Source organism: Pecten maximus, chromosome 3 (genome assembly GCF_902652985.1).
Source record: "Pecten maximus chromosome 3, xPecMax1.1, whole genome shotgun sequence".
NCBI lineage: Eukaryota > Metazoa > Mollusca > Bivalvia > Pectinida > Pectinidae > Pecten > Pecten maximus.
This window is the reverse complement of record NC_047017.1, coordinates 2,274,610-2,301,820: the sequence shown is the minus strand read 5'-3', so window position 1 is coordinate 2,301,820 and position 27,211 is coordinate 2,274,610. Positions and strand designations below refer to the sequence as shown.

At 35.0% G+C, this 27,211-nt stretch overlaps 1 protein-coding gene and 1 long non-coding RNA gene across 2 annotated transcripts; both read right to left on the bottom strand.

The window, feature by feature from the left end:
• Positions 1-618: 618 nt before the first annotated feature.
• On the bottom strand, positions 619-21,229 carry LOC117322937 (lysophospholipase-like protein 1). Its single transcript, XM_033877906.1, has 6 exons — positions 21,063-21,229; positions 19,375-19,474; positions 17,601-17,753; positions 8,725-8,732; positions 4,810-4,925; positions 619-4,101 (listed from the first exon to the last, which is right to left on the bottom strand). Exons 1-6 carry the CDS (start codon positions 21,154-21,156, stop codon positions 3,877-3,879), a joined length of 696 nt encoding a protein of 231 aa, XP_033733797.1. The 5' UTR covers positions 21,157-21,229; the 3' UTR covers positions 619-3,876.
• On the bottom strand, positions 9,981-11,814 carry LOC117322939. The gene is made up of 2 exons (XR_004531620.1): positions 11,717-11,814; positions 9,981-10,492 (listed from the first exon to the last, which is right to left on the bottom strand). It is a non-coding gene; the product is annotated as an uncharacterized LOC117322939 (long non-coding RNA).
• Positions 21,230-27,211: the final 5,982 nt, after the last annotated feature.

Here is a 27,211-nt window from a genome sequence, read left to right as displayed (position 1 = left end):
TGTGCTTGTTAATTGCAATGGATATTATGACCGTAAAGATTCACCATCGGACTACTAGTAATTATTGCGGGGTTTTCTCGAATTCAATAAATATTTTGACATTGAGCGCATCGCAGGACCAACTTTTACAATGTCTTATCTTATCTAGTAATTTATGTACCAAACAGCAGCTTCAATTATATTCCTGAAATGTGGCCCTCCGATGCCAAAATGTAGTTGATGACATTTTAATTTCGCCGATTCTATTTCAATGAAGTTTGGTTTGTTTTTGTTTAACGTCCTATTAACAGCCAGGGTCATTTAAGGACGTGCCAGGTTTTGGAGGTGCAGGAAAGCCGGAGTATCGGAGAAAAGCCACCGGTCTACGGTCAGTACCTGGCAACTGCCCCACGTAGGTGTCGAACTCGCAACCCAGAGGTGGAGGGCTAGTGATTATGTGTCGGGATACATTCACCACTTGGCCACCGAGGCCCCTTATTTTTTTTTCAATGCAGCCTGCCTGCCTAACTCATATAATAGACTTTTAATGTATACGATATTAGTATGGCGGTATTTTGAGTGTAACGTGGGACAAGCGAGGTTGTTCTCCAGTTGGGGAAAAGAAAACTCAATAACGGATATGTACAAAAAATAGTAAATTTATATACACAACACAACACAAAATACAGCAAGATAACTACAAACGTTCATATCACACTCTCACATCTTACACACAATTAACAAAATGTCTCTGCACATGTCTCCTATGTTCCAGAAAAACACTAGGTGGAGATCAGCTGCATATTCTTGTCATAGATATAGGACACCAGTCTGTCTGTCTGATATCTACACACGTGTGGCAATATCCTATAAGAAAATCACAGACTAAATACTATTGTGTCTGTCTGCACAGCCTCCTACACGGACGGCTGCTATCATCGTACGAATGATGAATGTACATGTATTGTCAATCACTGACGTATGAGAACCCGTCGTCAGATCTATCTGGGTCTCCATAACTCGGCAAACTGCGCCTTGTCTTCATCACAGGGTTTTTATTTACTGAAGTCCAGTATGACAGCATCTGGTCCTGTAATACGACTCAGGCGGTTCTGACCATCTGGCTTCACATCTCTGCAGTCTGTGCCCGTATAATGTTAAAAACCCTCAAATCCGTCGACACGGCCTGTTAGAGCAGTGTCATGGCTCCTGCTCGTGCGCGCTCACTCACCCTCTACGGAACATCCGTTACGCCATACAGATAGTAACAACACGTCACATAGTATACAGACACACATAACAAATATACAAATACAAGCGATTGTGACAGTGAGGAGCCTTGTACCTTCATAAATCTATTATCTAGTAAAAGACAACAAGAAACAAACAACAACAACACAACAATAACAAATCCAAAATCTGGCATATTATGATTGTGATGCTTTATATTCTATGTCTGTCAACTATGTACATGTTTTCTTGTTTATTTGTAATGTAAATTTGCAGTCATGTTGTTTGATGAATAAAAAGATAATTATAATTAATTATTTAATTTTTCTTGGTCATGTTTGAAAGATATCTTAAACATCAAAAGTATATTAGATCTGAAGTTTTTAGTATAAAGATATACATGCCGAGAGGGAATTTTTTCACTTGGATGAAAAAATGTAAAATAAACGATTTACTCCGTAAACTGCCACGTCCACGGACGTCTACGGGAGACATGCAGGGATAGGTACTGCAAAAGTCATGTTCAATTTGTCAATTTTATTTAAATTCAAACGGTATTGATTAAGAACATAAACGGGTGTTTTCATAACCGTTGACAACACACATCCCGGCGATCTATGTATATTTCTAGCTCAAATTACCTCTGTGCGATCATTGTTCTGTACAGTATATAACAGTGTCTCGCAAACAAATCTCTGCAAATTTAAATACAAAACTACAACAACAATTTGTAGAAAAATATATGCATCAATAATGTTCAAATATAATAGTACATAGATCACAAATCATTTGGTCTTTGGCAATGTGGTAGCTGACTCAGTCTCTCAGGTAAAAAAAATCGTCAGGAATAAAAATAAACATTTGACCAGTGAGGTGAAACCTAGACAATGGACCAACTAAGTCACAAGTATCCCTCCTTAAACACTCGATTAGTGTTGCTGAATCAGCCATGTTCTTATTAAGCCTTCAAGAGATATTCATCATAAATAAAAATTTGAATACAAAACGCAATATTGTATATACATCAGAATTGTTTCTATGTTTTGTTCGACCTATTGGCACTGTTGAACAGTAAACGTTAGGTGAAACCGAGAGGCCTATATATCCATGTTCGTGTGAAAAAAAAACCCTAAAATGTTCACAACAAGTCTTGCAAAATGTTCTAATACCCTAATGTTTGCAGCCGACAGTAAGCTTTTTAAGTGTGTAAGAACGTTGTCCGAATGTGAACAGTTACAGAGTGCCATAGATAGAGTGTATGAATGGTGTAAGTTGTGGAAAATGGAAGTAAATGTGAAAAAGTGCTGCCAGATCATTTTTACAAACAAAAAGAAATGTATCGATTTTAGTTATAGTATGAATGGAGAGAACCTGAAGAATGAAACGTGCGTGAAAGATCTTGGTGTATGGTTGTCCTCTACAATGACTTTTAACTGTCAGAAAAGTCGCATAAATATTAGAAAGTATAGTGTTTTAAACAGGATTCAATGTAATTTTAATACTTTTGATCTTGCTACAGACTGTGATATGTTTTATTTGTCTCTCACTGGGTTCAAAGTTCGATTACAGCATATTTTTTTCCACTAGTTCAATACTTTTGTGCATATATGTCTGTGTTACATTCATAGCGAACTGTGATATTTTATACTTATGTTGTATTTGTTATCCATTCTGTAAGTGGACCCCCGGGTCTGTTAAATTGGAAATAAATAATTAAAAAATTCATATCATTATCAGGGTATTTGATAATTTATTATATACTCTCTACTGTATACAGTATTGAACGACGTGCTTCAAGAGTTGTCTCCCTACTCAGTTACGAAAGTTAACACTAGGGTTCGTACTTCCGCTGGACAGAAATTGCATTAACTACAGTATAAGTTACAACATGCGTCCTATTTGTAGCCAGGATATTTCTCACAAATGTGTATATGAAGTTCAACAAAATCGTCGACAGATCAAAACAAATTTTGAAAAGATGACAGGTTGAAACGTCACGCCTGGTAAACGCCTCAATGAAAATATATTGAATTTCATAAGTACATGTAATACACGTGTCTAAGTTCCAACAGGCGATATTTATAGGTATGTACATGTTGGCACAAAGACTCATGTTAGGAGACTAATCCCTATCAAACCAACTGCCCTGCAGATAATTTCAAAACGCGTTTCACCCGTCATTCCTTACATATCGGTTAAATAGCTAAACAGTGAAGTCCATATTAAATTATAATTAGCCTCTGGTCATGTGACAACTGATGACCACGTGATGCCAACCCGTACAATATGGCCGCCCTGGACAAGATAAGCCCATTGACACAGTTTAGGTAACTCTTGTTTAATAATGAATGGCACTTCATAGACTATTAACTCTTATATTATCGGGTTATCACCTTAAAACAACAAATGGTTTTGTTTGTGCGATAGTCCAATGCGGAATTACACAACAGCGCATGCCAATCCCGTGATGTTTAAAAACAATGTTGAAAAATATATATCTTACTGTGACATGTCTGGAACAATGACAGTACAGAGAAGACATTTTAATGGATTTATCTTGAATAACTATTTACGAAGGTGGTTATGAAAACATTGTTTTACTTCCGATCTGAATCAATCAGCATTTCACGACATAGTATGTAGCACCAGTGATAGTTTACACTGAATTTAGCTCTCTGGAATGAGCCCGTTTATCCATGTCTTAAGTGACAGTAACTCGGCTTTATTTAATTCGTGGTGAATTGGGTATTTGGTAAATGTACCTTTGACCCCGAGAGACGAGAGTTGAGCGAACGTGTTCTCAGCCCAGACCGGAAGTGCCAGGTCATCCTTTTCGCCTTGACAGTAAAACAAAGGAGGTAGCTGGGAATTATCCGGAAGGGCTTCAAGCTCCTAAAACAGAACCATATACACATGTCAAATGATAATGATCACTGGATTTGATAGTGATTATACGCTTATAATGAATTTAAAAAAAGAAGTTTAGTCATTGATCCCGAATTCGTTAACTCAGACTTGTCTCGGATGGTCTTATTTTTTGTCCTATATTAAAGGAAAAGTTTGTCCGGGCTCCATCTCATACACTTCTTGTCACTGGAACTTTACTTGGGGTATTGGCTCTTTCTTGGCATATGATCGCCAAATGGTCATGTTAATGTTACTTAATGACCACCAAGTTAATAGGCTTATTCTGGTAACAGAACTACTATTGGTTATCTAAAGTTGTTTGGGTAGAGATATTTGATTTAATAAAATTATGTTACTCTTCATACCAGCAAGCTACGGGACCACTTCAACGATATTTGTCATCTGAGCCATTCAAAAGAAAATGTGTCATTTAGAAAATTTTAAAAATATGTGACACTTGAAGGTCATTAATTTGACCAAGTATGCCTGTCCTTCGTCTGACCTTGATCCCATTGCTGATATTGCTGCTCATTCAAACAAGAACATTTTCTTTTTAACATGGCTTTTATTTTCAGAAGGTCGTTATCTGCATTTTACGAAAACTTTTGGCACAAAGTTTTCAGAAAGTCAAAAACTTCAAAACATTTGCAGATGCAGCGGTACTTTGTCGAAGTTTGACGTCGCAATAATTACCTTGAATAGGGCCGACCCGTTATTTATAAATGATGATAGGGCGAATACTCCTGCCACGTCACGGTTAAATCTGTAGGCAAGGTGCAACGCCATGGCTCCACCCATTGAGAAACCACCTGGAGATAAAACAATTGTAAATATCAAAACGTATACCAGTGTGTTATGGATGATGGGTCGTATATATAGGATGATGATATGTTGAATTAAAAATATGACATAAATTCTTAATCTCCGATGAAACATATCAAAATAAATTAATACACGTAGATTTAAACAAAAGCGCTTTCATTTTTCAATATTCATGAAACATGAAAGCGCTAATACAGGTATAAGTGTTGCTCAAATTTATTATATACATGTATGTTGTACATGTATACAGATATCTACAAATGTGCTTAAAATTTATCCAATGTGGTTTTGTCTGTCCCTGTCAAGCCCAGTTGTCTGGTTTTGTCTGTCCCAGTCAAGCCCAGTAGTCTGGTTTTGTCTGTCCCTGTCAAGCCCAGTAGTCTGGTTTTGTCTGTCCCTGTCAAGCCCAGTTGTCTGGTTTTGTCTGTCCCTGTCAGGCCCAGTTGTCTGGTTTTGTCTGTCGCTGTCAGACCAAGTTGTCTGGTCTTGTCCGTCCCCGTCAAGTACAGTAGTCTGGTTTTGTCTGTCCCTGTGAAGCGCAGTAGTCTGGTTTTGTCTGTCCCTGTCAAGCCCAGTTTGTCTGGTTTTGTCTGTCCCTGTGAAGCCCAGTAGTCTGGTTTTGTCTGTCCCTGTCAAGCCCAGTTTGTCTGGTTTTGTCTGTCCCTGTCAGGCCCAGTAGTCTGGTTTTGTCTGTCCCTGTCAAGCCCAGTTGTCTGGTTTTGTCCGTCCCTGTCAGGCCCAGTAGTCTGGTTATTGTCTGTCCCTGTCAAGCCCAGTAGTCTGTTTTTGTCTGTCCCTGTCAAGCCTAATAGTCTGGTTTTGTCTGTCCTTGTCAAGCCCAGTTTGTCTGGTTTTGTCTGTCCCTGTCAAGTCCAGTTTGTCTGGTTTTGTCTGTCTCTGTCAAGCCCAGTTTGTCTGGTTTTGTCTGTCCCTGTCAGGCCCAGTAGTCTGGTTTTATCTGTCCCTGTCAAGCCCAGAAGTCTGGTTTTGTCTGTCCCTGTCAAGCCTAATAGTCTAGTTTTGTCTGTCCCTGTCAAGCCCAGTTTGTCAGGTTTTGTCTGTCCCTGTCAGACCCAGTAGTCTGGTTTTGTCTGTCCCTGTCAGGCCCAGTAGTCTGGTTTTGTCTGTCCCTATCAGACCCAGTTGTCAGGTTTTGTCTGTCCCTGTCAAGCCCAGTTGTCTGGTTTTGTCCGTCCCTGTCAGGCCCAGTAGTCTGGTTATTGTCTGTCCCTGTCAAGCCCAGTAGTCTGGTTTTGTCAGTCCCTGTCAAGCCTAGTTGTCTGTTTTTGTCTGTCCCTGTCAAGCCTAATAGTCTGGTTTTGTCTGTCCCTGTCAAGCCTAATAGTCTAGTTTTGTCTGTCCCTGTCAGGCCAAGTAGTCTGGTTTTGTCTGTCCCTGTCAGGCCCAGTTTGTCAGGTTTTGTCTGTCCCTGTCAGACCCAGTAGTCTGGTTTTGTCTGTCCCTGTCAGGCCCAGTAGTCTGGTTTTGTCTGTCCCTGTCAGACCAAGTTGTCTGGTCTTGTCCGTCCCCGTCAAGTACAGTAGTCTGGTTTTGTCTGTCCCTGTGAAGCGCAGTAGTCTGGTTTTGTCTGTCCCTGTCAAGCCCAGTGTGGTTTTGTCTGTCCCTGTCAAGCCCAGTGTGGTTTCGTTCGTCCTGGCCAGTCTCGTCTAGAGGCAATCTGGCCGTGCATCCTATTGAAAATAACTGTTAAGAAATGTCAATGTGACTCTAAAATTTGATAGATAACCCGAAATTAGCCAGGTGGTCAATCATTTACAATCTGAATTCAGACACACAGGATTAAATTTTGGCATCATCAAAATAAAAGAAAAGGCCTACAATTTGGCACTAGTTATTGACAGATATTCTTGACCAGGACTTGAGCATTCGTCAGCATGATTAGATAATCAAATGCTTAATTCTAATGCGCCTAGTACATTTACCATGGTTAAACGTAACTAAATGCCGAAAATCCCAGAGCGATCTTGGCACCCACCATTGAATGATCTTTATCGATCCTATGAACTGATATTTTTCTCTACTTTCCCTTCTTCCCCTCTTATCATTTGATAACATGTATAACCTAAATCGTCTTCGCTAGCTAAGGCTTCTGATTACGTTACACTCCACGAACATTGTAACGCAATCAGAAGCCTTGGCTAGCGAAGATGAACCTAAATATGAAATTTAAGAAAATAAATTAGATTATCTAAGAATTCTTCGGAATAAGATAAAGACATCAATACTCAAAATCCACGATGGATTCCTATCAGCCGTTTTGATTTCTAGATCCGTCTCAAAATTGGATGATCACAACTAGAGACCAACTGGAACGTACATGTCTAGATGCTTCCAATACTTCTCAAGAAATGTTGTTACAATGATTTATTACGGATGGATATTACGACATTTAAAACACTGTTTACCTCAGTTAATGGCTGTTAAGTATGCTAAACTGAGAAAGCTTGGTTTGGTTTATTTTGTTTAACGTCCTGTTCACGTTCGGGGTCATCTAAGGACGTGTCAGATTTTGGAGGCGGAGGAGAGTGGGATACCCGGAGAAAAACCACCGGCCTACGGTCAGTACCAGGCAACTGCTTTACCAATCGGAACCCCTCGTCATTTTCTACGTTCGCAGCTGGGGAGGTGTTCCGATTGCTACACCAGGGCCCCAATCGGAACACCTCGCCTCCGTCTGCGAACGTAGGCTCGGAGGTAAGTGTATGAATACACATGAAAATGATGGGTCCAGGTGATTCGCCGGACGATGACCAAATTACCGCGAACTATAGCTGTCGATAGGGTAAACAACATGGCTGCGCCCAGTCTATTCCATGCGGGTTTTAAGTATTTCACTGTATATGTGAAGAGTAGAGTGGGGGTACGTAATTTCGCACACTTTCGGTATGTATTTAAATACATTTCCATCAAATCAATTTCAAATCAAGAAAGAATACCTCACATTGTTAACGTCACAGGACCCCATTTGGTACAAGACCCCATTTGGTACAAAATTTGATAAAATAGCTCCCAAATCCTCGCATGTCCATTCCATGACCCAAGATTTCATGGCGTCATAATGTAAACATAAACGGTCATTTCAACGTCAATTTTGAGGTATGCAGCGATCCAGCTTGCTTAATACAAGATATTGAAATGGGTAAGTTATAGGAAAACATCCGTTTTGTGCATAGTTTTGCCTTTCGACGACAGTGTTATATCAACTTTTGAAATGTTTTCCGGCACATTTATCACTCCAAATGATTTCTTATAGTCCTAAAAGTCTTCGTTGGTCGTATTACACAGGTACTTGCCTTATGACGTGAACATACAATCATTTTCAGTGTGCTGTACCTGCAATTCGAACTTCCCCCGCTTCACCATTGCAGTAAAACTATTTGTGCGCATGTCGGAAGTTGATCTCTAATACACTCTCACAGGTGCTTGATCAACGAAAAGTCCGGATTTTTTAAGGCCTTTATTAAGAGTTATTTCCCTTCTACTATGAATTCTTAACATAAAGGAGCATTCACTGAACACTGAAGCAGAAATAATTCAATTAATAATTTAATTTTTAATAATCCTTCTAATACTTTTAACATGCATAAATGGGAAATATCCTCTGTACATTGGAGAAATAGTAATTCACCATTTCCTTTTAATGATATAAATCATCATTATCAATTATCATGAAGAAAAAATAAATACAAATTAAAATAATATTTATGACATGAATTATTTATTATTTTTACATTCACCCATTCCCATCAAGCTGATTATTAACACCTAAAATACTCTGGGACTCCCAAATTTTTTTCTCCATTCAAATTATTCTCATGGACCCATCTTTTTTATCTGAAAAAAAACCCATTTATGAAATGCCAAGCCCACCCTTTTGTTTCAGTCTTTATGTCCTTACTTATGGCATCACTGCAACACATGAATGAACAGGCCAGCTAAGTGATAAAATTGATCAACATATTATATTGAACAAGATCTTGCCGGAGTATGCAACCAAATATTCTATAATATTATTTATTATTAGTTTTAATGAATGAACAACTCGATTCTAATGGTAAAAGAAAACCAAATGTACAAGTCGAACCTGTGTATAAAGGACACCTAAGGGACAAGTGTCCTTTATAGAGAGGTGTCCTTCATATACATGTAGATGTTCAACAAGTTATGTCCCTTATAAACAAAGAAACAAACCAGAGTCTGATTACAGTACACTACCATATATATCTCCTGATTTATTATATTTAAACACTAAAACAAATGAATAAAAGACAAATGCCTAATTAATTTCCAATCATTTATCTGACACAAACATTGAACTTCAGAAGTTGATAGTTTTAATGATTTATAGTAAGCCAATAGTATCAAAAAAAAATCTTCACAATATCATACTATATTGAATATCTATTCAGACAAATACTCAACATAGGAAAAAAGGTAAAGGTAATTCTTATTAAAACAATTTCCATTAATCATCAATATTTTGGAAAATCTATTACAACATTAACCCATTAAAAATTAAAGAGAATTTTTCTCTGATAATTTTAATCCTAAGCATTTATTTTGAGATATATTTTCTGAAATCCATGTTGGGATTTAATTTAATAAATACCCTTTTCTAATTCAGTCAATAACTATATTGTACACAAAGGCACTCGGAACTCTTCTGCTGTTCTGTCAGATTTGCATTCTGTTGGTTTTGTAAGTAAAACAATTTTGACAGACATAACTATTGCTTTATCCTCTTTTGTTGGTCTTAATAATGATTTAATTACCACCTGACCATTCTTGTTGTCTAGGCCATGGTTGAATGGCTAGCTGTCACCCGTGGGGTTGAGGAAACAAACACCTCTGCAGATGGCGATCGGTCACTCTCTTGTAATTACTGTTGATTGTTACAGGTAACAGGACACTTAGGGACTGATATAGTGGCTTCCTAAGTTAGCATTGCTGCCGGAGGAATTGAGCAGTTAAGGCTCTGTTTTGTTAGTTAGAACCTTTTTACAAACAAATAACAACACGGCTATGGTTTAACTCATAATTTAATCTTTCATCTACTGAACAAATGCAATGAACTTGCAGAAGAAATATTTACATGCAAAATTTGCAACATCAGGGATCGATGTAATGATGAGGAAGAAGATATCCTTTGGGTTAGATACGATGGTACATAATGTGGCTGCTGGTTTCATCAGGACTGCCTCAATCATGAAGAGCATGAATGTTGATGTTTAGCCATTCCCAGCTCTTAGTCAGGACACCAGTCACAGTACTCGTGTTCAGTCAGATATTGAGCTACATTGTATTTCCAACACTTGACAAGGATCTTGACCAGGATGGTACAACCCCAGAAGGGACACGGCATGCTTATATGTCAAGTATCACCAATTTGTTTCTCCGATAGAGGAAGAATTATATTGGGTGACATGCTACTTATGTAAGAAGTCCTTTCATGCATCTTGTTAACCACCCAGAGTGTACCGCAAATTTGAAATGAGGAAGGCATCAGCTTCATCCTGGTGTTGCCAAATGTGCCCTGCAAGTTGAGAAACAAAATGGTTAACTTTTAATTTCACTTCTGTTGATTGAATGTTCTTAACTCACACTATATTAGTGTTTATGTCAATTTTATAGTTCGCTATATTAGCATATAATCTATATATATATGTACATTACAATAGTATTATAACTATTTCTTTAGTCACACTTGTGAGAATTACTAGTACATTTATTCAACAATTCAATATATTTCATTTCATCCTAACTGCCTCGGTGATGTAAGTGATCAATCTTATTATATTCAAATTAATTTGTTGGAATTTTACATGAACTGTGATATCTTGTTAAATCTTACTGGTGTTATGTTGCGAGAATAGCACAACAGTGCTAATGTCATCATGTTTTAAATATTCAATTTTGAATAAGGTTTTTTGACTCTCCATCAACAGTGTTTTAATTGATTGATTGATTAAAATGAATTAATTGTCATTTTTAAGGTTTTTCTTGTAATATTTCATTTCAATAATTACCCCGGGGAAAAAATAAACAAAAGAAAGCAAAATTAATAATTGGTACTGCCAGTAATAGTCACCAACATGAAACAAACTTTGGGTTTTTGTTATTATATATTTTAACAGTTCAATCACAGGGACAATGATACTCAATGTAACATGTTTATAACTTTAAACTGATCAGATATGACCCCTATACATTTAATGCATACTTTTAATATTATATTGTAACGTCCCTGTGGTTCAATATGTATCCTGTAGACATACATCTGAGCTGCCCGACGGCTAGTAGGAATGTCCTCACTGGATATAGCAGCATAGATTCAGCAGTAGGACTCCATTCTACCTACCTCCTGACAGCGACAAGTGCCCCTTGCTTCAATATTCTATTTCTAGTAATCTATTATTTATAATTTTATTTATTTTTTATGCAATTTTCGTCATCCTAAAAGAAGTATAATGTATTGCCACTTATAAAAAGTTGTGAAGCCACTGTACATACATGTACATTTATGATATTTGTTACAAAACATATCGTTCAATGAAACCACGTGGACTCGAGCTCAATGGGAAAAAATACGGGAAATACGGGCCGAGATATTTGTATTTCCAGCTATGGTATTTATACACAAATTACTGATATTTTGGGAAAATACTGATGTAATAAGAAACAATACATGTATAACCATCGCAATCGCTCACATTATTGATAATATTTTTGGAAATAATTGAATAAATCGATGTCTCACCACTTTGTACCAAATGGGGTCCTCTCTGCATGCTCCAGACCGGAAGTTACGTAACACAAAAAAAGCGGATCTATAAATAGCTATCACGTACTATTTATTTTTTGATCATGCAGCTGGAAGTACTAAAGGTTGTCTTAGTAAAATATCAACATTAATTTGAAATTCTCACGTGAGTATTTTTTATATTTGAATAAATGTGTAAAAATTGTACCAAATGGGGTCCTGTGACGTTAGATGTACAAATGCTTCGTAACATACAAGTGTGCAACCTGATATGCGCACACGTATCACTGCGCAAGGGAGCTGTTGTTAACTTGTGTTTATTGCTGGGTTTGAAGACGATCGGGAACGTAATTTCGCACACCCATCTAACTTCTTTAATTTTGTTGGTAAAAATAGTTTTCAGCCATTTTGTAGACAAACAACATCCTAAACTAAGATTAAGCCCAATGCCATGATTAAAAATATCTTTAAAAACAAAATAATGTAAAATTGGAAAGTGTCAATTTACCGCCATTTTTGCTTTAAATAATGACCGCTCCCTACGGAGGTAATGTAAACAAGGCGGTGAAAATGACGGGGTGTCTGCAGGTCAGCGCTGTTATTAGTTATACTTGGTGGATTTGTAATAAGTTTTGTTTATAATCTGATCAAATGATATTTTCCTTAAATATTTGCAAATTCACATGCCAATCAACAATTGGGATTATTTTAAATAAAATATTTAATCATCCGGTATCCATTTTATCGGACGAGAGTCGTATCAGTTAAAATTTGTTTTCAAAACGAACTAAATCTGAAAATATGTACTTAAAACGGCAAATGTTCCACTAAAGGTTGGCATTAGTCAACATGTAAACAAAAAAACACAGCCCTCGACCACTTGGAGGAAAAACGCAAAAAAATGTCAGGTGTGCGAATTTACGTACTGTGCGAAATTACGTACCCTTGCTCTAAGCGTTATATCAATGTTATTGACATGTTTTTCATTTTAGTTTTGTGTTATATTTATGATCCAACCGTATTTGTAAAGATCTACTATGTGTGTACCGGTACATGTAACATCTACAGCCAGGTTATTCACTTATTGTTTTTATTAAATCCATTTTTTTTTAACGACAGCGATGCGTTCCTTATATCAACTAAAGTATCCCTAAAAAGTCCTATTGTCTGCCAAATGTCATAAATGTTAGTTAACTCACCGAGAATACACATTAATAATAGCTAGACTGATTTAATTCTGGTAGATGCTTGAGTAAAAAAATAAGTGGCATGAGTATGATAATCGTAAGAATAAAATACACTCTTCAACATTAGACATTACATCATTGAGTCATCAAATACCGTATTTGAAATACATTTTATATATGATTTTAAATTTTACATTAATTCACAGGTAGCAACCTTGATTCTGAAACCTATATATATAACTTTATAAAAAAATACTGTACCTCTTGACCACCTTGATAGATTTCAAGTCATCAATACGTTTTGTTGCGCCTTATCCTTGATTAAAAGTTTTTCATCAATATATCATTGTTGTGGTTCCTTGGATTTCTTTATGATTATATACAATTTCACCACCTCTTAAAGTTTATGTACAGTTTCCCAAAAAAAAGATCACTTTAAATTTGTAAAAATTGTCTCACAGTCCTCTTTTTCCTTTTATATACTGGCTTGTAGATATTTAAACACAAGTTGGGTGAAATTTTATCAGCAGGTCTTTCCAATGCTTGTTGAGTCTATTTTTGAATTGGTTAATTGTCTAACTTTCTTCCACTTCCCCTGACAAGTTATTCCAGTCATTGATTACTCTTATACTAAAGGAGTTTGTTCTGATGTTCAGTCTGGTTTGGGGCTTCATACTTTTGTATTTGTGTCCTCTAGTCCTCCTGTTTGTCTCTATTTCGAAGAAATCTTCTTTTTCAAGGTTGTCTATTCCCTTGATTATTCTGAATGTTTAAATCATATCCGTTCTTTTTCTTCTGTATCATGTAATGGTATATTCTATCTGAGTTAGTTACAATTTCTATGGTGTATTGTCAAGTCTCAGTTTTTTCCTGGCAGTTTTTATGTTTGATTTGTTCATGGCACTTGTATGTTTCTGTAGAGCTTGATATGTAAACCTGTTGGCAATTAATAACTGTTGTGAGTGGTCAGTTGAACCATTTACTTTGAAGATTGTGAGGTTATCTAAGAGATTCAACAATAATAGCTTGGATCTAATTTGTACTTTTCACTCATTTGTCAATATGCTTGGGTATGTGTAGTGAGGGCCGATAACTCTGTTGGAGCACGAAAGACGGATAAAAATAAATTCCTTTCCTTTAACATTAATACCTTGCACTTAATTTCCTCACTTTCACTTAATACCACACATGCACTTCATTCACTGGTGCGACATTTAAACCCTCAATTATGTTTAAAAATTAACACTGGCACGAGGAAATTGAAAGTTTTGGGGTTACCAGTGTAATAATTCTCACAATTCTACAGTTTTCTGGAATATGACACTTTAATTGATTATGAGACATCAATTGGCATCTATCCAAGCATAAGTTCAGGGCCTCTTGTGTGGTGTTCAATGATGTAGTTACTAACGACTACAAGGAGACCCAGCCTCAAAATGATCCTGCATGACTGAATCATATGTGTGGTGATAAAACTAGCAAACAAACCAACCTAAGTAAAATCAGCTTAGGAACAAACGCACTTGCAGTACATGTATTCTAATGGATGAATAGTGACATGCCATCAAAGTTTAAAAAATGTCATGCATCTTTTGACATCAAAATCAATGTGTTGAGCATTTTGTTAAAAATACTATGAATCTAATTTATTGAGCAAAGTTTTTAATTGAATAAGACATCAGCTGACCAGAGATTTATTACTTGTACATGTATATAATTTATTCTTTATTTTCATTTTTACAATCTCATCATCATCTTCATGTGAATGTACTATCTTGACATATACTGTTAAGTGCATATTCATCAAAATACACATCAGCATTTTTTTTACCATGTATATATGGCATACATATATTGAACTTCCAATCCAAAACAAAAAAAGATGGGGGGGGGGGGGGGGGGGGGGGTAGATCTTACAGCCTCATTCCTCCACATCACATAATATGACCCACAACCTTTCATAGCAAGATATCATTCACATATGAACTAATGAATTGCCTATTGTATATCAAAATGGTATTCCTAATGTATTAATTATGATAAATATTTCACTTAATTGTCAAGATGGACAGGAAAGTGTGAAAAAAGAGAAGAAGTTAGGAAAGGTAGTGGAAAAAAAGACAAATAAATACTAGTATGTTTGGCTTTGTCAAGGGCTGGGAGTAAGTACAAAAGGGTGCTTCTTGTGAAGTGTAAAAATGATATCAATAATAGTTGTAATAGTAATAGTTTAATCATACTTGGCAATTCAAACCAAATACCCAACTTATGAATTAACTACTGTAACTTTTTTTTACCATTTACTCCATTGTACTTCAAACTTTTCCTTAACAGTCACTCCTACCAGAAGCAATAGATTGTTGAACTTTATAATAAATGTCCTTTTTTGTGTTGATTAAAGAGTTTATATGTATTGAGTTGTGAAAACACCTCATTCGGTATAGATACTGCTCAATAATAATGATAATTTCATTATCAATCCTATTTATAGGTGAATACTTAACAGAAATCTTTAAGTACAGTAAGTGTAGTTTGGAACAATCTTCTAATTCAATTTAATTTTAATTAAAAAGTAAATAAGACTAGAATTCAACTTCTTCAGAATATATTTCACTTGGATTGTGGAGTGAAATAAAAAGGTGATTGAACTGCGATATCATCAGTGATTTAATTACATATGATATCTGTCAACAACAGTTAATGACCTTCTACTCCAGGTTTTAATGAATGATTTAAGTTTATTTTTTTAACAAAATTCAGTCTTGGTTCAGCTGACCAGAGATAATTATCACTGTGTCAACAGTCAATGTCACTGTTAAAATGTCAAGTCACTTTTAGCTGGTGTTTTTTTTTACACTGGTACACATTTTGTTTTAGCTGTAGCATGAAGCAACAAAAGTTTACTTGTCAATGTTCAGGTTTTCATAAAGGGCTATTCCAAGCTTTCCTTCACCGGCCTAGGAGGCAATTTTCCATCACATCAATATTTTTTCTGGTATGTACAGTGTATATAGATGTAATCATATAGAAAAATCAAATCCCTTAACTTTAAACAAAAAGAACACAACAAGATAAGAAAAAACACATTTCTGGAGACATATATGTGGAGACATACATGATAGAAGAAAAGTTGGAGAACCCGATAATGATTTTACCATTAGTAAACTTTATCCTCTATCATAATATATTAATAGAATCATACCAAATTGATATGCTTCAGGGTTAACTATGTATTTTTATACCTAATAAACATAAAAATATTTTATTTCACCATTCTTTAACGGGTTTTGTATTACCCGGTATTTGAAATAATGTTCTAATAGGAATTTTATTTGCTTTTTGGAAAAAAAACTCTCCATGTTAACCACTTTCCTAAAGAAAACATCCTGGTTCATTTGCCTTTGTGGATGACACATGGTTGTGTTCTGTATAATGCTGATGAAAATAATATAATAGTATATACATATATATATAATATTGGCAAAGGTTTGTTAATATTGAACAAAAATAGACTTTATCAAAGTGCAGGTATGATCATTACCCTGTATATAATGTATGAGTGCATAATCCAGCTGTGGAGGAACAGTACAGATATTCTGGGTCTGGTGTAATATGAATCAGACTAGACCTATATCTGCTGTCACTTCTTTTTTTATGATTTTCAAGTTAGAGAAAGGAGAACACATCTTTCATGAAAACTTATCTCCGCCGTGTTTACAAGTTTTCTGTATTTTACTTTTGTCTAGATTTCATATTATAATTTATATGCATTTATAACATCAACATTCCTGCATACATGTAATTCAGATATTGTAGAAGTCTTTATATGCTAGTGATAATTTGGATGTATATCAATAAGAAATACAATTGTACTTGAAATATCATAATCATAACATTCAGGTATGCTAATTTCTCCAAATTATGAGTCTTAAATTTCAGTGTTTTTACATAGAAATATATCTACAAAAATATCATATTTGAAGGTGATCACGATGTTCTGCAAATCTTGCAATTGATAAAAATGTGGCTGTCATAATGAGATGGCAGGAATGATGATGTTTATAGATATCTTGGCATATACAAATGTATATATTGTATATATTGATGTACATATATATTATATCAGACCTGTCATGACAAATATATATATATATATTAAAAGATAAAAGAATCAAGGGTGAGATCTGTCGAAATCATTTCAGAAAATTAGAGAACTAATATGTATTGAGTAACAGAAATACCCTACTTGACAATCGAACACTCGCTGACAAAACAAAACATTACCATTTGAGATTGTTAGACAAATATTTACTTGGAGGTAAATCAGCGACTTCCTAATGATCGAAATATGAAATATAACGAAATACTACAATCGTGATGTGGAAAACTTTTGACATCCCATTAACTACCGTTTTCACATCATGTCGATTTATGATGATCGCTGAATCTCGCCGTTTAATGAAACATGGGCGCCGCCATTTTTTGTGTCATGTGATCGAAAGTAGTCCAAAATGGTTACTACTTTGGTCCGAGTCTAGTTTCGGAGAAAATGACGAGGGGTTCCGATTGACCAGGGCCCAAGAGGGTCGAATGGCGTCACTTGGGTGCGACAGGCGCATGCGTGAAGCGTTCTGATCAGGAGAGGAAACATGCATTCTTGTAGGAACTACTGAATCATAATGTTACTCTTTCACACTGAGTTAGCGTTGGCCACTTCCTGTTGGATGAGGTCTGAGAGGGTGCCACACATGGCTTCCACTGACTGCGCATGCTCCGGTACGTTTGGGGAGATCTGCATCCTGTCGAACCAAACATTACTCATAGCGCCACCCATTGGAGTATATGGTCTGCCAAAAAAACACGATATACAAGATTCGACTAAAACAGCTGACACATTTCGAAGAAAATGGTTTAAACAATATTTCATTTTCCATCAAATACACACTTCAGTTTCACAATATATATGCAATCAGGATTGGAAAGCAAGCTGAAAGTTCATATCATCTCCTGTCCTCTTTTACAAATCATGTGGAAAAATATTGCAGAATAAATACAATTAGACACAAAATTTGATAAACACTATATTAACACATTGACAATAAGTTTTTAATAGTAAGCGATATTATATTCCTATAATGAAAAGATAGAACAATTACGATTATGGAGTGTGCTACCTCAGTTGTGTATAGAAAAACTGTCTTAGACATTCAAACATCATTAAAATCAAGTACTGCTGTCTGTTGCGAGTATAGCTATTACACGATATTTTAAAAAAAAGTTATCCTCTATCAAATCAATAAGCCACAAGTACAGCGTAGAGTATTCTTTTCCTTTTTTTCTTTTTTTTTTCCCCGTAAAATAAGTGTTGATTTAGTGAACTGCTTTAAAGTGACAGGCTCAGGGAGGGGTGTTTAAAAAATGGTGTCCTGATGGAGGAATTCGGTGATGTGTTTAATGTTTTGGAAGCACGAATTCATAGTTAATGACATGGTAGGTTAAAGATTAATGTTTCTTGATGACGGTCCTATGTAGTATCAATCTAACTAAAATCTAGATGCTCATTCTCACTACGTTACACGTTCATGTAACGTAGTGAGAATGACCATCTATATTTAATTAGCTCGATATACCATGTCAGTTTGAATAAATGTGTCGATGAAGTGCCGTCTCACACTTGACTAGTTGGCAATCGTGTGCTTTCCACAATACCCAGGCCTTGTCATATCTTTTTTTTCTTTTTTTTTTTTTAATTAACATCTAATATGCAAGTGCGTGTGGCCACAACCAAATAAATTCTACAAATAATATTTACATATCGAAATCAGAAAATCCAAGTATTTAGTATCGGGTGCAATTCTTTTCCAACACACAGGCAGATATTCAAAACTAAAATTTGCATATATAAACATGATTTCACATGATGTTTACGTTAAGTACATCACCTTACACGTGCACTGAATAATAAGATATATTTTACAACAAAATTTGAAAGCTAATAGTTTTTGTTTTTTGTTTTATTATGAAGTTTTGGTTTTAAATTATTTATTTATGAATATTCGGTGAGGCAGTGACGTACGTTTTGTTTGTTTGTTTGCTTGTTTATTTTTTGTTTTGTTTGTTTGTTTTTTTGTTTGTTTTTTATTTTTTTCAGGGCAGTTACTGTTAACCTGTTTTGTGAAAGGATGCCAGAATTGGTACATCCAGAATATTAAGTTGTGTTTGCAAAATGATCATCACCATCGTCAGGGTATTTATATTGATACTTTATCTGGCCTCATTTTCCTCAATATTCTTTCAGGTTTAAATCCCTTAATTTACAATCTTTATCTGGAAATACGGAGCTTTAAATTCCTTCGATTCAGAAAGTCTAAGTCAAATAATTTTCTGAAATTAAGAAATGTTGATAAAGCGGAGCCCGGATTGCGACACTGGCTCCGTGACAGCTGCTATCTAGAAGTACGAACTGACCTGATTGGAGCTGTTGGGTACAGCACCTTTGCGTGAGGAAAGTGGAACTCTCCCCTGGAGGCCATTTTTACCCAGTCTGAAACTCCGTTTCCCGTATCGCCTACATAAGGAAAAAATATTTTATGTGTAGACAGAGTACTCAAGAAGAAATCCGATTATGGCAAAGAGTTATCACTGGAGTTATATTACAAACGTTTTCTCATTTTGGGATCAATCTCAATATCATTGAAAACGCCCAATTTTAGTACAGGTCTTGTTCGACCCTTCACTTAAAAAATCAATGTTCTCCATCATCAAATTATACTTTGACTTTAAACATATCTATTGCCCAAATTAGGCACAAAGGATTTGGCACAAGTTATGACAACTTATGAAGCCATCTCCTATCAACAAAACATTTTACACAAGTGATGACATAGACATTTACAAATTCAAAGTTGAAATAAGTCAATTTTACATTATTATGCAAATAGTGATATAAAGATAGACACAACTTGCATGTTTAAAATCTCTTGCTGGATTTGATGAAAGCCTGCATATCTTCAAACACATAATCATTTACATCCAAAGCCAATTCAAGTCTTGGTTACCAAAAAGTAACAAATTTAGATTAATTTGTATATTCAAGTTATTTAATGCATTAAACATTTCTGAACGTGCAGTGGAAAAGTATTGACACTCGAAAAGGAATTGATATCAAATAATAGCCAAAGATTGACATTTTTATGTAAATACGGTATATAGTCTCAGATTTTTAAAAAGCTTATACAAATAAACGTACATACAATGTATTTGTTTACATTTCTGAGTACAGTATCTGGGGTTTTATCTATTTATTTACTTTATTTATTTTTTGCATTTTTTTTCTTTTTTCTTTTTTTTGTTCTTTTCATGTCACCTGTTTATAAAGGCACATCAATTAAGTGTGTGACAAAGGTTATACGATATTAATTCACTGTACGTTTTGAACTTATTATATACCTATATACGCACATTTAGGGGATCGCTAGCTTTGTGTATCCAACGAACAAATCTATGCGACAGGTTAAAATTGGTAGAGGCACGATAGCATTTCTTCGGGTGTAATTAATAACTTGTTCACTTAAGATTTAAAATATGCTATAAGAAGCTCAAACTTTTGGAGGGCGGTTATAGCATAAAGTATTTAACATTGGGTATTGTATAATACATATGTATATACTTCAGTCTATTCTAGTATTTAATCGATTATAATTATTTTTTGTCGGTGCTGTAATATCTAAACATGCTGTTTGTCTATATAGCTATACATGTCGATTAGCAGATTATATGATATGATCACAATCTTAAGAGTAAAAATCCAACACAATGTACATTGTTAGTTTTATGAAAAAAAGATATTTTCCATTGCTTGGGAATTTATTTGAATCAATGATATGACTTATTAAACAATACTACTAAATGTGCGATAGAGATCTCACTTTTAACAAATATGTTTCCGACATCCCATTCCAAAAGAACGGGAGTGAAAATCTTCCACTTTGAGAACGTATGGATTTCGTTCCGTATTTAGTTGGACGAGTTGTTTCGCATTTTATTATCGCCTCAGTTTTTTTAGCTTGTTTGCGTTAGACTAACAAGTATCATGGTATATGTTAATTCCTTCTGTGTTGTCGAACGTATCAGTTTGATAAGTCACCTGTACCTACCTGATCCGTGTAGAAACAAAACCGCAGCATTACAAACTTGACCTGTCTGTTTGACAATTCGTGGGTATAGAATCGATGCCGTGGATGCCGCCATTTTGAATTGGGGGAGGGTTGATATTTTTGAAAGTTACAATAACTTTAAAATCTTATATTTCATCTAGTTCGCGAATTAGAGTAAGAGTGAAACAAAAATATTGATATATTATGACGTAGTTTTAAGGAAAAGACCTTGATGCTGAATTAATAAATTATCCTACGAAATGTTGAAATTTCAGTAATGAAATTATTTCTCCCTCATGCTTTTAGGGACACAATGATTTCTCCCGAAAACTTTTTAATTGGGATTTGTCGACGGTGTATGACTTCCGGATTTACCACATACATGTATTGGAAAAAGTTAGAAAATCATCAACGCAACCTCCTCTGATATGTAAATAAAAATTACAACAAGAACAAATGGTCCAACAAAAGAAATATGGAAAATGAAATTTACCTTACCACGTTTTTTAATTCACACTGTACATGTACAATATGTATTCTAATGCACGTATACGTAACGAAAAAACATAATTTTTATCTTTTATATTCAAATCCCCAAATTCCCTTATAATGCCTACTCTTGAAAATGATATTATATCAATATGTTATTAGTATTTCATATTCTACGATTTTAAAAAAAACAATAATTTCACCATTGCTTGATAAAAATATTGTAGAAAAAATATGTCTCTTACAAAAAGAATTGAAACATGTTTATACAGTTTTAACTATGATTTTTCAAAACCAATAACAGTATATAATGTCATTTTAAGATTTATAATTGTTTGTAGAAGTTCAGGCTTTTGTGAATTAAAACTAAATATGGCCGTTCTCATTATAATCCACATCGTGTAACTGTATAGGGACCGATACCAACCCATACACAATGCATAGCTGGAATTTGAAAAAAAAAAAAAAAAAAGGATTACTGAACTTCAACTCTCAAAATTAAATTAAATTGTTTGACGACCAGCATCCAACCTGGAGGCCTGGGCGATTCTTCGCAGGTACTTGGCAATACTATTTGCATTATAGGTACACAAACGTATATTGTTTATCGTGTCATGATGAGAAATAAAAGTTAGAATTGTTCAATGCATGAAGATTTATAGTTTTCATGACATTCCTGTTCATATAATTAATTTCTATTGATTTTATTGATATTCCCGCATGATAAAAATACAAAACTGTACTTCCGTTTTATTTTTTGTTCATTTTCCCCTTGAATTTACTTTTAAATTGATGCTATTTTATTTTAAGTGTAAGCTATTTTACACGGTTTTATTTACATGCAGCAGTACATTAAAAAAAGGAAAAAAAGTAAGAAAGATATAATATACTCGCGAGTGGAACTTTAGAACAAATTTTAGACAAAGATTCTTTATTTTTATTGTTCCATGACTATATATGCTTTCTGCCGTGTTTATTGATCATTGAGAAGCTAAGGAAGGAAGGATCAAAGTGTTGTACTTTAGCCTGACACTAGGCTATAATTAAGCTTTTTTCAATATGACTTGTTGAAGTTTTGACATAAGAGATTGCAACTTAATTTGACAATTTGGATACTATTATTGTGAACTTTAACTGTACCTCAAACAAACATGCCATTTCTTTTAAATAAGTGAAATATCAAATCTTTATATAAAATGGGTGTTAGAAACAATGTATATATTAAAATGACTATAACGGTAAATTCAAACTAATTATTCAAACGCTGACCCCTGCCCCCATTATAAATAGTGAAATAAGCAGTTACATATGCATTCTTACAGCACCTATTGAGTTGTTAATGTTATTGTTTTGCACTGATTTTTACCAAACACTGTAGTGAACACATTTATTTTCGTAATTAAGGCTTAGTTGTATGATATTATTTTTTGATATTATATATATTTTATAATATGTATTATCTTATTATTTTCCAACATTGACTTTTGCAGTAATGGTCCATTTAACTGTAATATATTACATATAATATCATTATTATTTTGCACGTTTCTATTGATGATTACATGTACATGTATAAGAAATCCAGACATTAGTCCTTTTCAAAACAGTACTTTAGTTTTAACAGAACGTGCAAAACTGTTGCTAAAATGTGGTAGCTCCTCTAGATTGTGAGCTTTATGTGCACATTGTAATAGTTTTTATGGGGATGCAGTTGCTTACAGTCTTTTTAGACTGTAAAGAGTCAAACATAGATAATTTGCGAGATACGTTTTAAATAATTTTGTCAATATCCCGTTCATGTATATGCGGCCTTCGATCAAGCAGAAGGCGATGTTCAAATTTTTAATTTATCGGGTGTCCCAAGTGGTGCAGCATTTCAGTATGATGAACTGTCCGTTATATCCTTTTCTAAATATTGCCTCATTTTTCTGAATACGACCTTTCAGTAAATGTTGTATGTTTGTTAAATTTTCAAATCACTCATTTCTATGGCTTCTCATTAATAATACATATTATTAATGATCTAATATATACGTCAATGTATGTCTGCACCTTCTAATTTTCAAATGTTTATCTACACTTAATTCATTTTCTTCTTCATTGTCCTCTTCATTTTTTTGGAGGAAATAAAGAATTGAATGAATGAATGAATGAATTTTCCGGTATTGTTACTGTTAAAACTGAATGGATTTTAAAGAAACCAAATTCGGTCAGAAATATTCTTGGGGGGAAGGGGAAATTATTTTGCATAAGTAGTGACTCTGATCTCCCTGGTGCGAGAAGGGCGGGCCAAATAGGGGGAAGTCCTTTAAATTGCTACTTGTCACAAAGTACTGAATGGATTTGAATCAGATACATGTATGGTCAGACAAATCCCTTGAACAGATTTTGCATAAATTGTGGCTCTTATCCCACCTGGGGCCAAATAGAAGCAAGTCGTTTTTATCGCTACTTGTATTTTTGAAACCGTGGAGATCCCCACCCCAATAACCATATAGAGCCTCGCTGGGCACCAAGAGATAAACACAATCATGTTGTAAATAAAGGCCCTAGGGTTTTCCCCCGCCCCCAGGGAGTTCAGTTTCTTGGTTATATTTTTGAAACCGTCGAGATCCCCACCCTAATATATACCATATATAGCGTTGTTGGGCATCAAGAGAGAAACACAATCGTGTTGTAAAAAAAAATAGGCCCTGGGGTCTTCCCCACCCAAAGGAACTCGTATATCAATAAAATAAGCTATAAAAGAATTGAACATGAACATTATTTTTATGTTTGGTCAAATAAAACCAGGTGAGCGATACAGGCCCTCTGTGCCTCGTTTTGTATGTACCAAGTTGTGAACACTGATCATGATAAAGATGTAAAATGTATTTAAAGGGAATTTCCTAAACTTTATACTGATATCATAAACCTTTAGGTGTATTTTTTTAATCAGGTGCAAAATGGGGAGATCATATCAAGGGATTCCGATAGTAGTTTTTTTTTTCTATAAAAACATGTACTAACTAGATGTAGACGTCATATCCACGAATATATTATGCTGTCTATTATTACGGGTTTTCCAATTTACGTGTCCGTATTGATACTCTTGCTATCCGTAGAAAACTCAAACTGATACACAAGATGCACCACCGTAAATAACTTCAGACTTCATAAATAATATTCTTCCTCCTATTATCTAAAACAACCGCTAGTGCTATGCAAAACTTGTACATGAAGCTTAGACACCAGTGAAACTCCCTCAATTCTGATCTCTTCAGGGAAAACTGTGTAAATAACGTAGCATGTACGTTTGGCAAGTCCTGCACTACTCACAGGGGCATGTCTAGTTTTATATTACAAAAAATAGTCAGAAATACCTATATATAGTAGGTATTTCTGACTATTTTTTGTAATATAAAACTAGACATGCCCCTGTGCACTACTTGAACGAGATACGCTTTAATACCCAAAATTTAACTCTTTAATGCCGAATTCAATTTTGAAACAATGTAGTTTAGAAACCCACTGCAGCCAATTTCTCCGGAAGCCTCTGTGTGCAGCTGTGTATGAAAAGGGTAATTCGGAATGTATTCCTGAAAGGAGGATCTGTGTCCTCTGGGCATTAAACTGAAATTCCCCGGGCTCAAGAAATGCAAAGTTAAATCTAGATGTTTGTATATTCCATGAGGGAACATCAGACGTTAAAATTCAGCTGTGTCGGTCAATTTTATGGCGGGTTCTTGAAGGAAATTAGAAATGTAGGTAGAAAACTGTCAAAAGTTGGATTTTTAGGGGCTTGATTTTAACCGAGGTGCATTTTTTCCTTCCGTCATTAAGAGATGGGCGCATATGCGTCTTACAGGTGTTCTTCGACCAAGCTCAATCTACTAGACGCATGCCCTATGGACTTGATCTAGCAACTGCGCGTTGACCGATATACCATATAACTAGCCAGTTTTGTTGGAATAAGCGATCAGTAAATGCGCAAAAGCATTTCACACTCCTCAATCAGTAAGAAAAGACTCGTATTGGGTACTTCGTGTGTGGAATGAAAGAGTTTTGAATCATGAAAATGGGGTCAAGAAATCCAGGGATTTTTGTGTAATCATGTGCAAAATTTGGGTAATCTTGTCAATATCAGCAGGTCTACAACAGCACCGGGGGGAAAGGTCTTTTTACAAGGAACAAGTCAAATAAATGCCCAAGCTGTATCCTTTTTACCCACAAGTTTTATGAACCATTTGACCCTAACGACAGTATGACAATAGTTTCCCTAAATGTGAAATATCTTTGTCAGATTTTAGCGAATTCGACAGCTGTGACCTTGAAAATACCGGAAGCTTAATCAATTCAACCGGCTTCTAGTCATTCATCCTAGCAGACTACAGAACCAATATCAGATGTCTGGAGCTTCTCGAGAATAATTCCTTTTAATGAAGTGGGTCACTGGACGGAGCACCACTACACAAGATAGCCATACCCTTCAGACTTGTTCAAAATAGAGAAAAATGATTTCTTTGCCACAGTATAATGTAGATACGGTACATGTTCTTCCTTTTCAAGATAGATTTGCTTTGACAATCATTTATTATAAGAGGGTCTAACTACCGTATTTGACCTAATAAGGGCGCCCCTACCTTTTTTCAAGGAAATAAATCTTTGACTGAGTGTCAAAATGGTGTTCAAAAGTAATAATTCATGTGAAATATTTTGCTACTTTATGTGTTCAATTTTCTTCAGCAAATTAAGTAACTGGAACACATGTTTTCGCCACATTTTGTGTATTCCTACAGGCTACAGATGACATGTCAGTGCAAAGAGCACCCAAAACTAAACACATATACAAATAATAACTTACCATCTTTATTTGAAGGTAAAGTAAAGACTTCATTCTTGTTGATAAATAACTTTTGTTCAGAACAAAAAGCTAGTAAAAGACATTGTAAATCAATTATTAGGTCAAAGAAAACGATGTTTGATATGATCTGGGAAATCACCTGTTTCTATAAATAGAACACAAAAGAGTTCCATTTCAACATAAATGGCGGAACACACGTTCTCTGGTCTAAAGATCAGCTGGCATGGTTTACAAGTTTACAGGAGTATTCAAGTGGTGTTAAAGCTTAATATATGATAATGATTAGATATCTTCATCTGGAATATTTTTATGACTGAATATTTTACCGTTTCCACAACCTTGGGTATTCTGCTATAAGGTATAGTCTGTTTCATAAAACTTCAGAATAACTTATCTTAATAAGGGCGCCCCCACTGTCAATTACCCGCGCCCTGCGCCCTTATTAGGTCAAATACGGTATATTATTTCGTTTTTTTGTATTCTCATTAAAAACTATGTTTTGTTTGCTAGGTTTGAACTGCTGGGTTTATCGCCCTCTTGAACAGCAAGGATAATCTTGAGGCGGGGTCTCATAGTACATGTAGTTGGTTATACCTCACTGAACATAGGGGAGGTCATAGACATCCAGACCAATTAAGAGTAAAGGGCCTGGCCAATAACTAAATCCTACAAGTAGACCAGAATTTTCTTTATATATTTGACTTTTTTTTTTCTTCCATGTGTGTGCGAGCTTTTTTTGTTTTTGTTTTATCAAAAAGTGTTGAAAGTAAATTCAGATGGTACAGGTAATTATATATGAATAGACAAACTGAAAATG

What these genes read in the sequence shown, in the direction of transcription:
- LOC117322937 (XM_033877906.1), bottom strand. Translation starts at nt 21,156, where the DNA reads ATGGCGGCATCCACGGCATCGATTCTATACCCACGAATTGTCAAACAG. An exon ending in TTTGTTTCTACACGGATCAG is followed by an intron (nt 19,475 to 21,062) that starts GTAGGTACAGGT and finishes TTCCTTATGTAG; the next exon opens with GCGATACGGGAAACGGAGTT. An exon ending in ACGGGTCGGCCCTATTCAAG is followed by an intron (nt 4,102 to 4,809) that starts GTAATTATTGCG and finishes GTTCTGTTTTAG; the next exon opens with GAGCTTGAAGCCCTTCCGGA.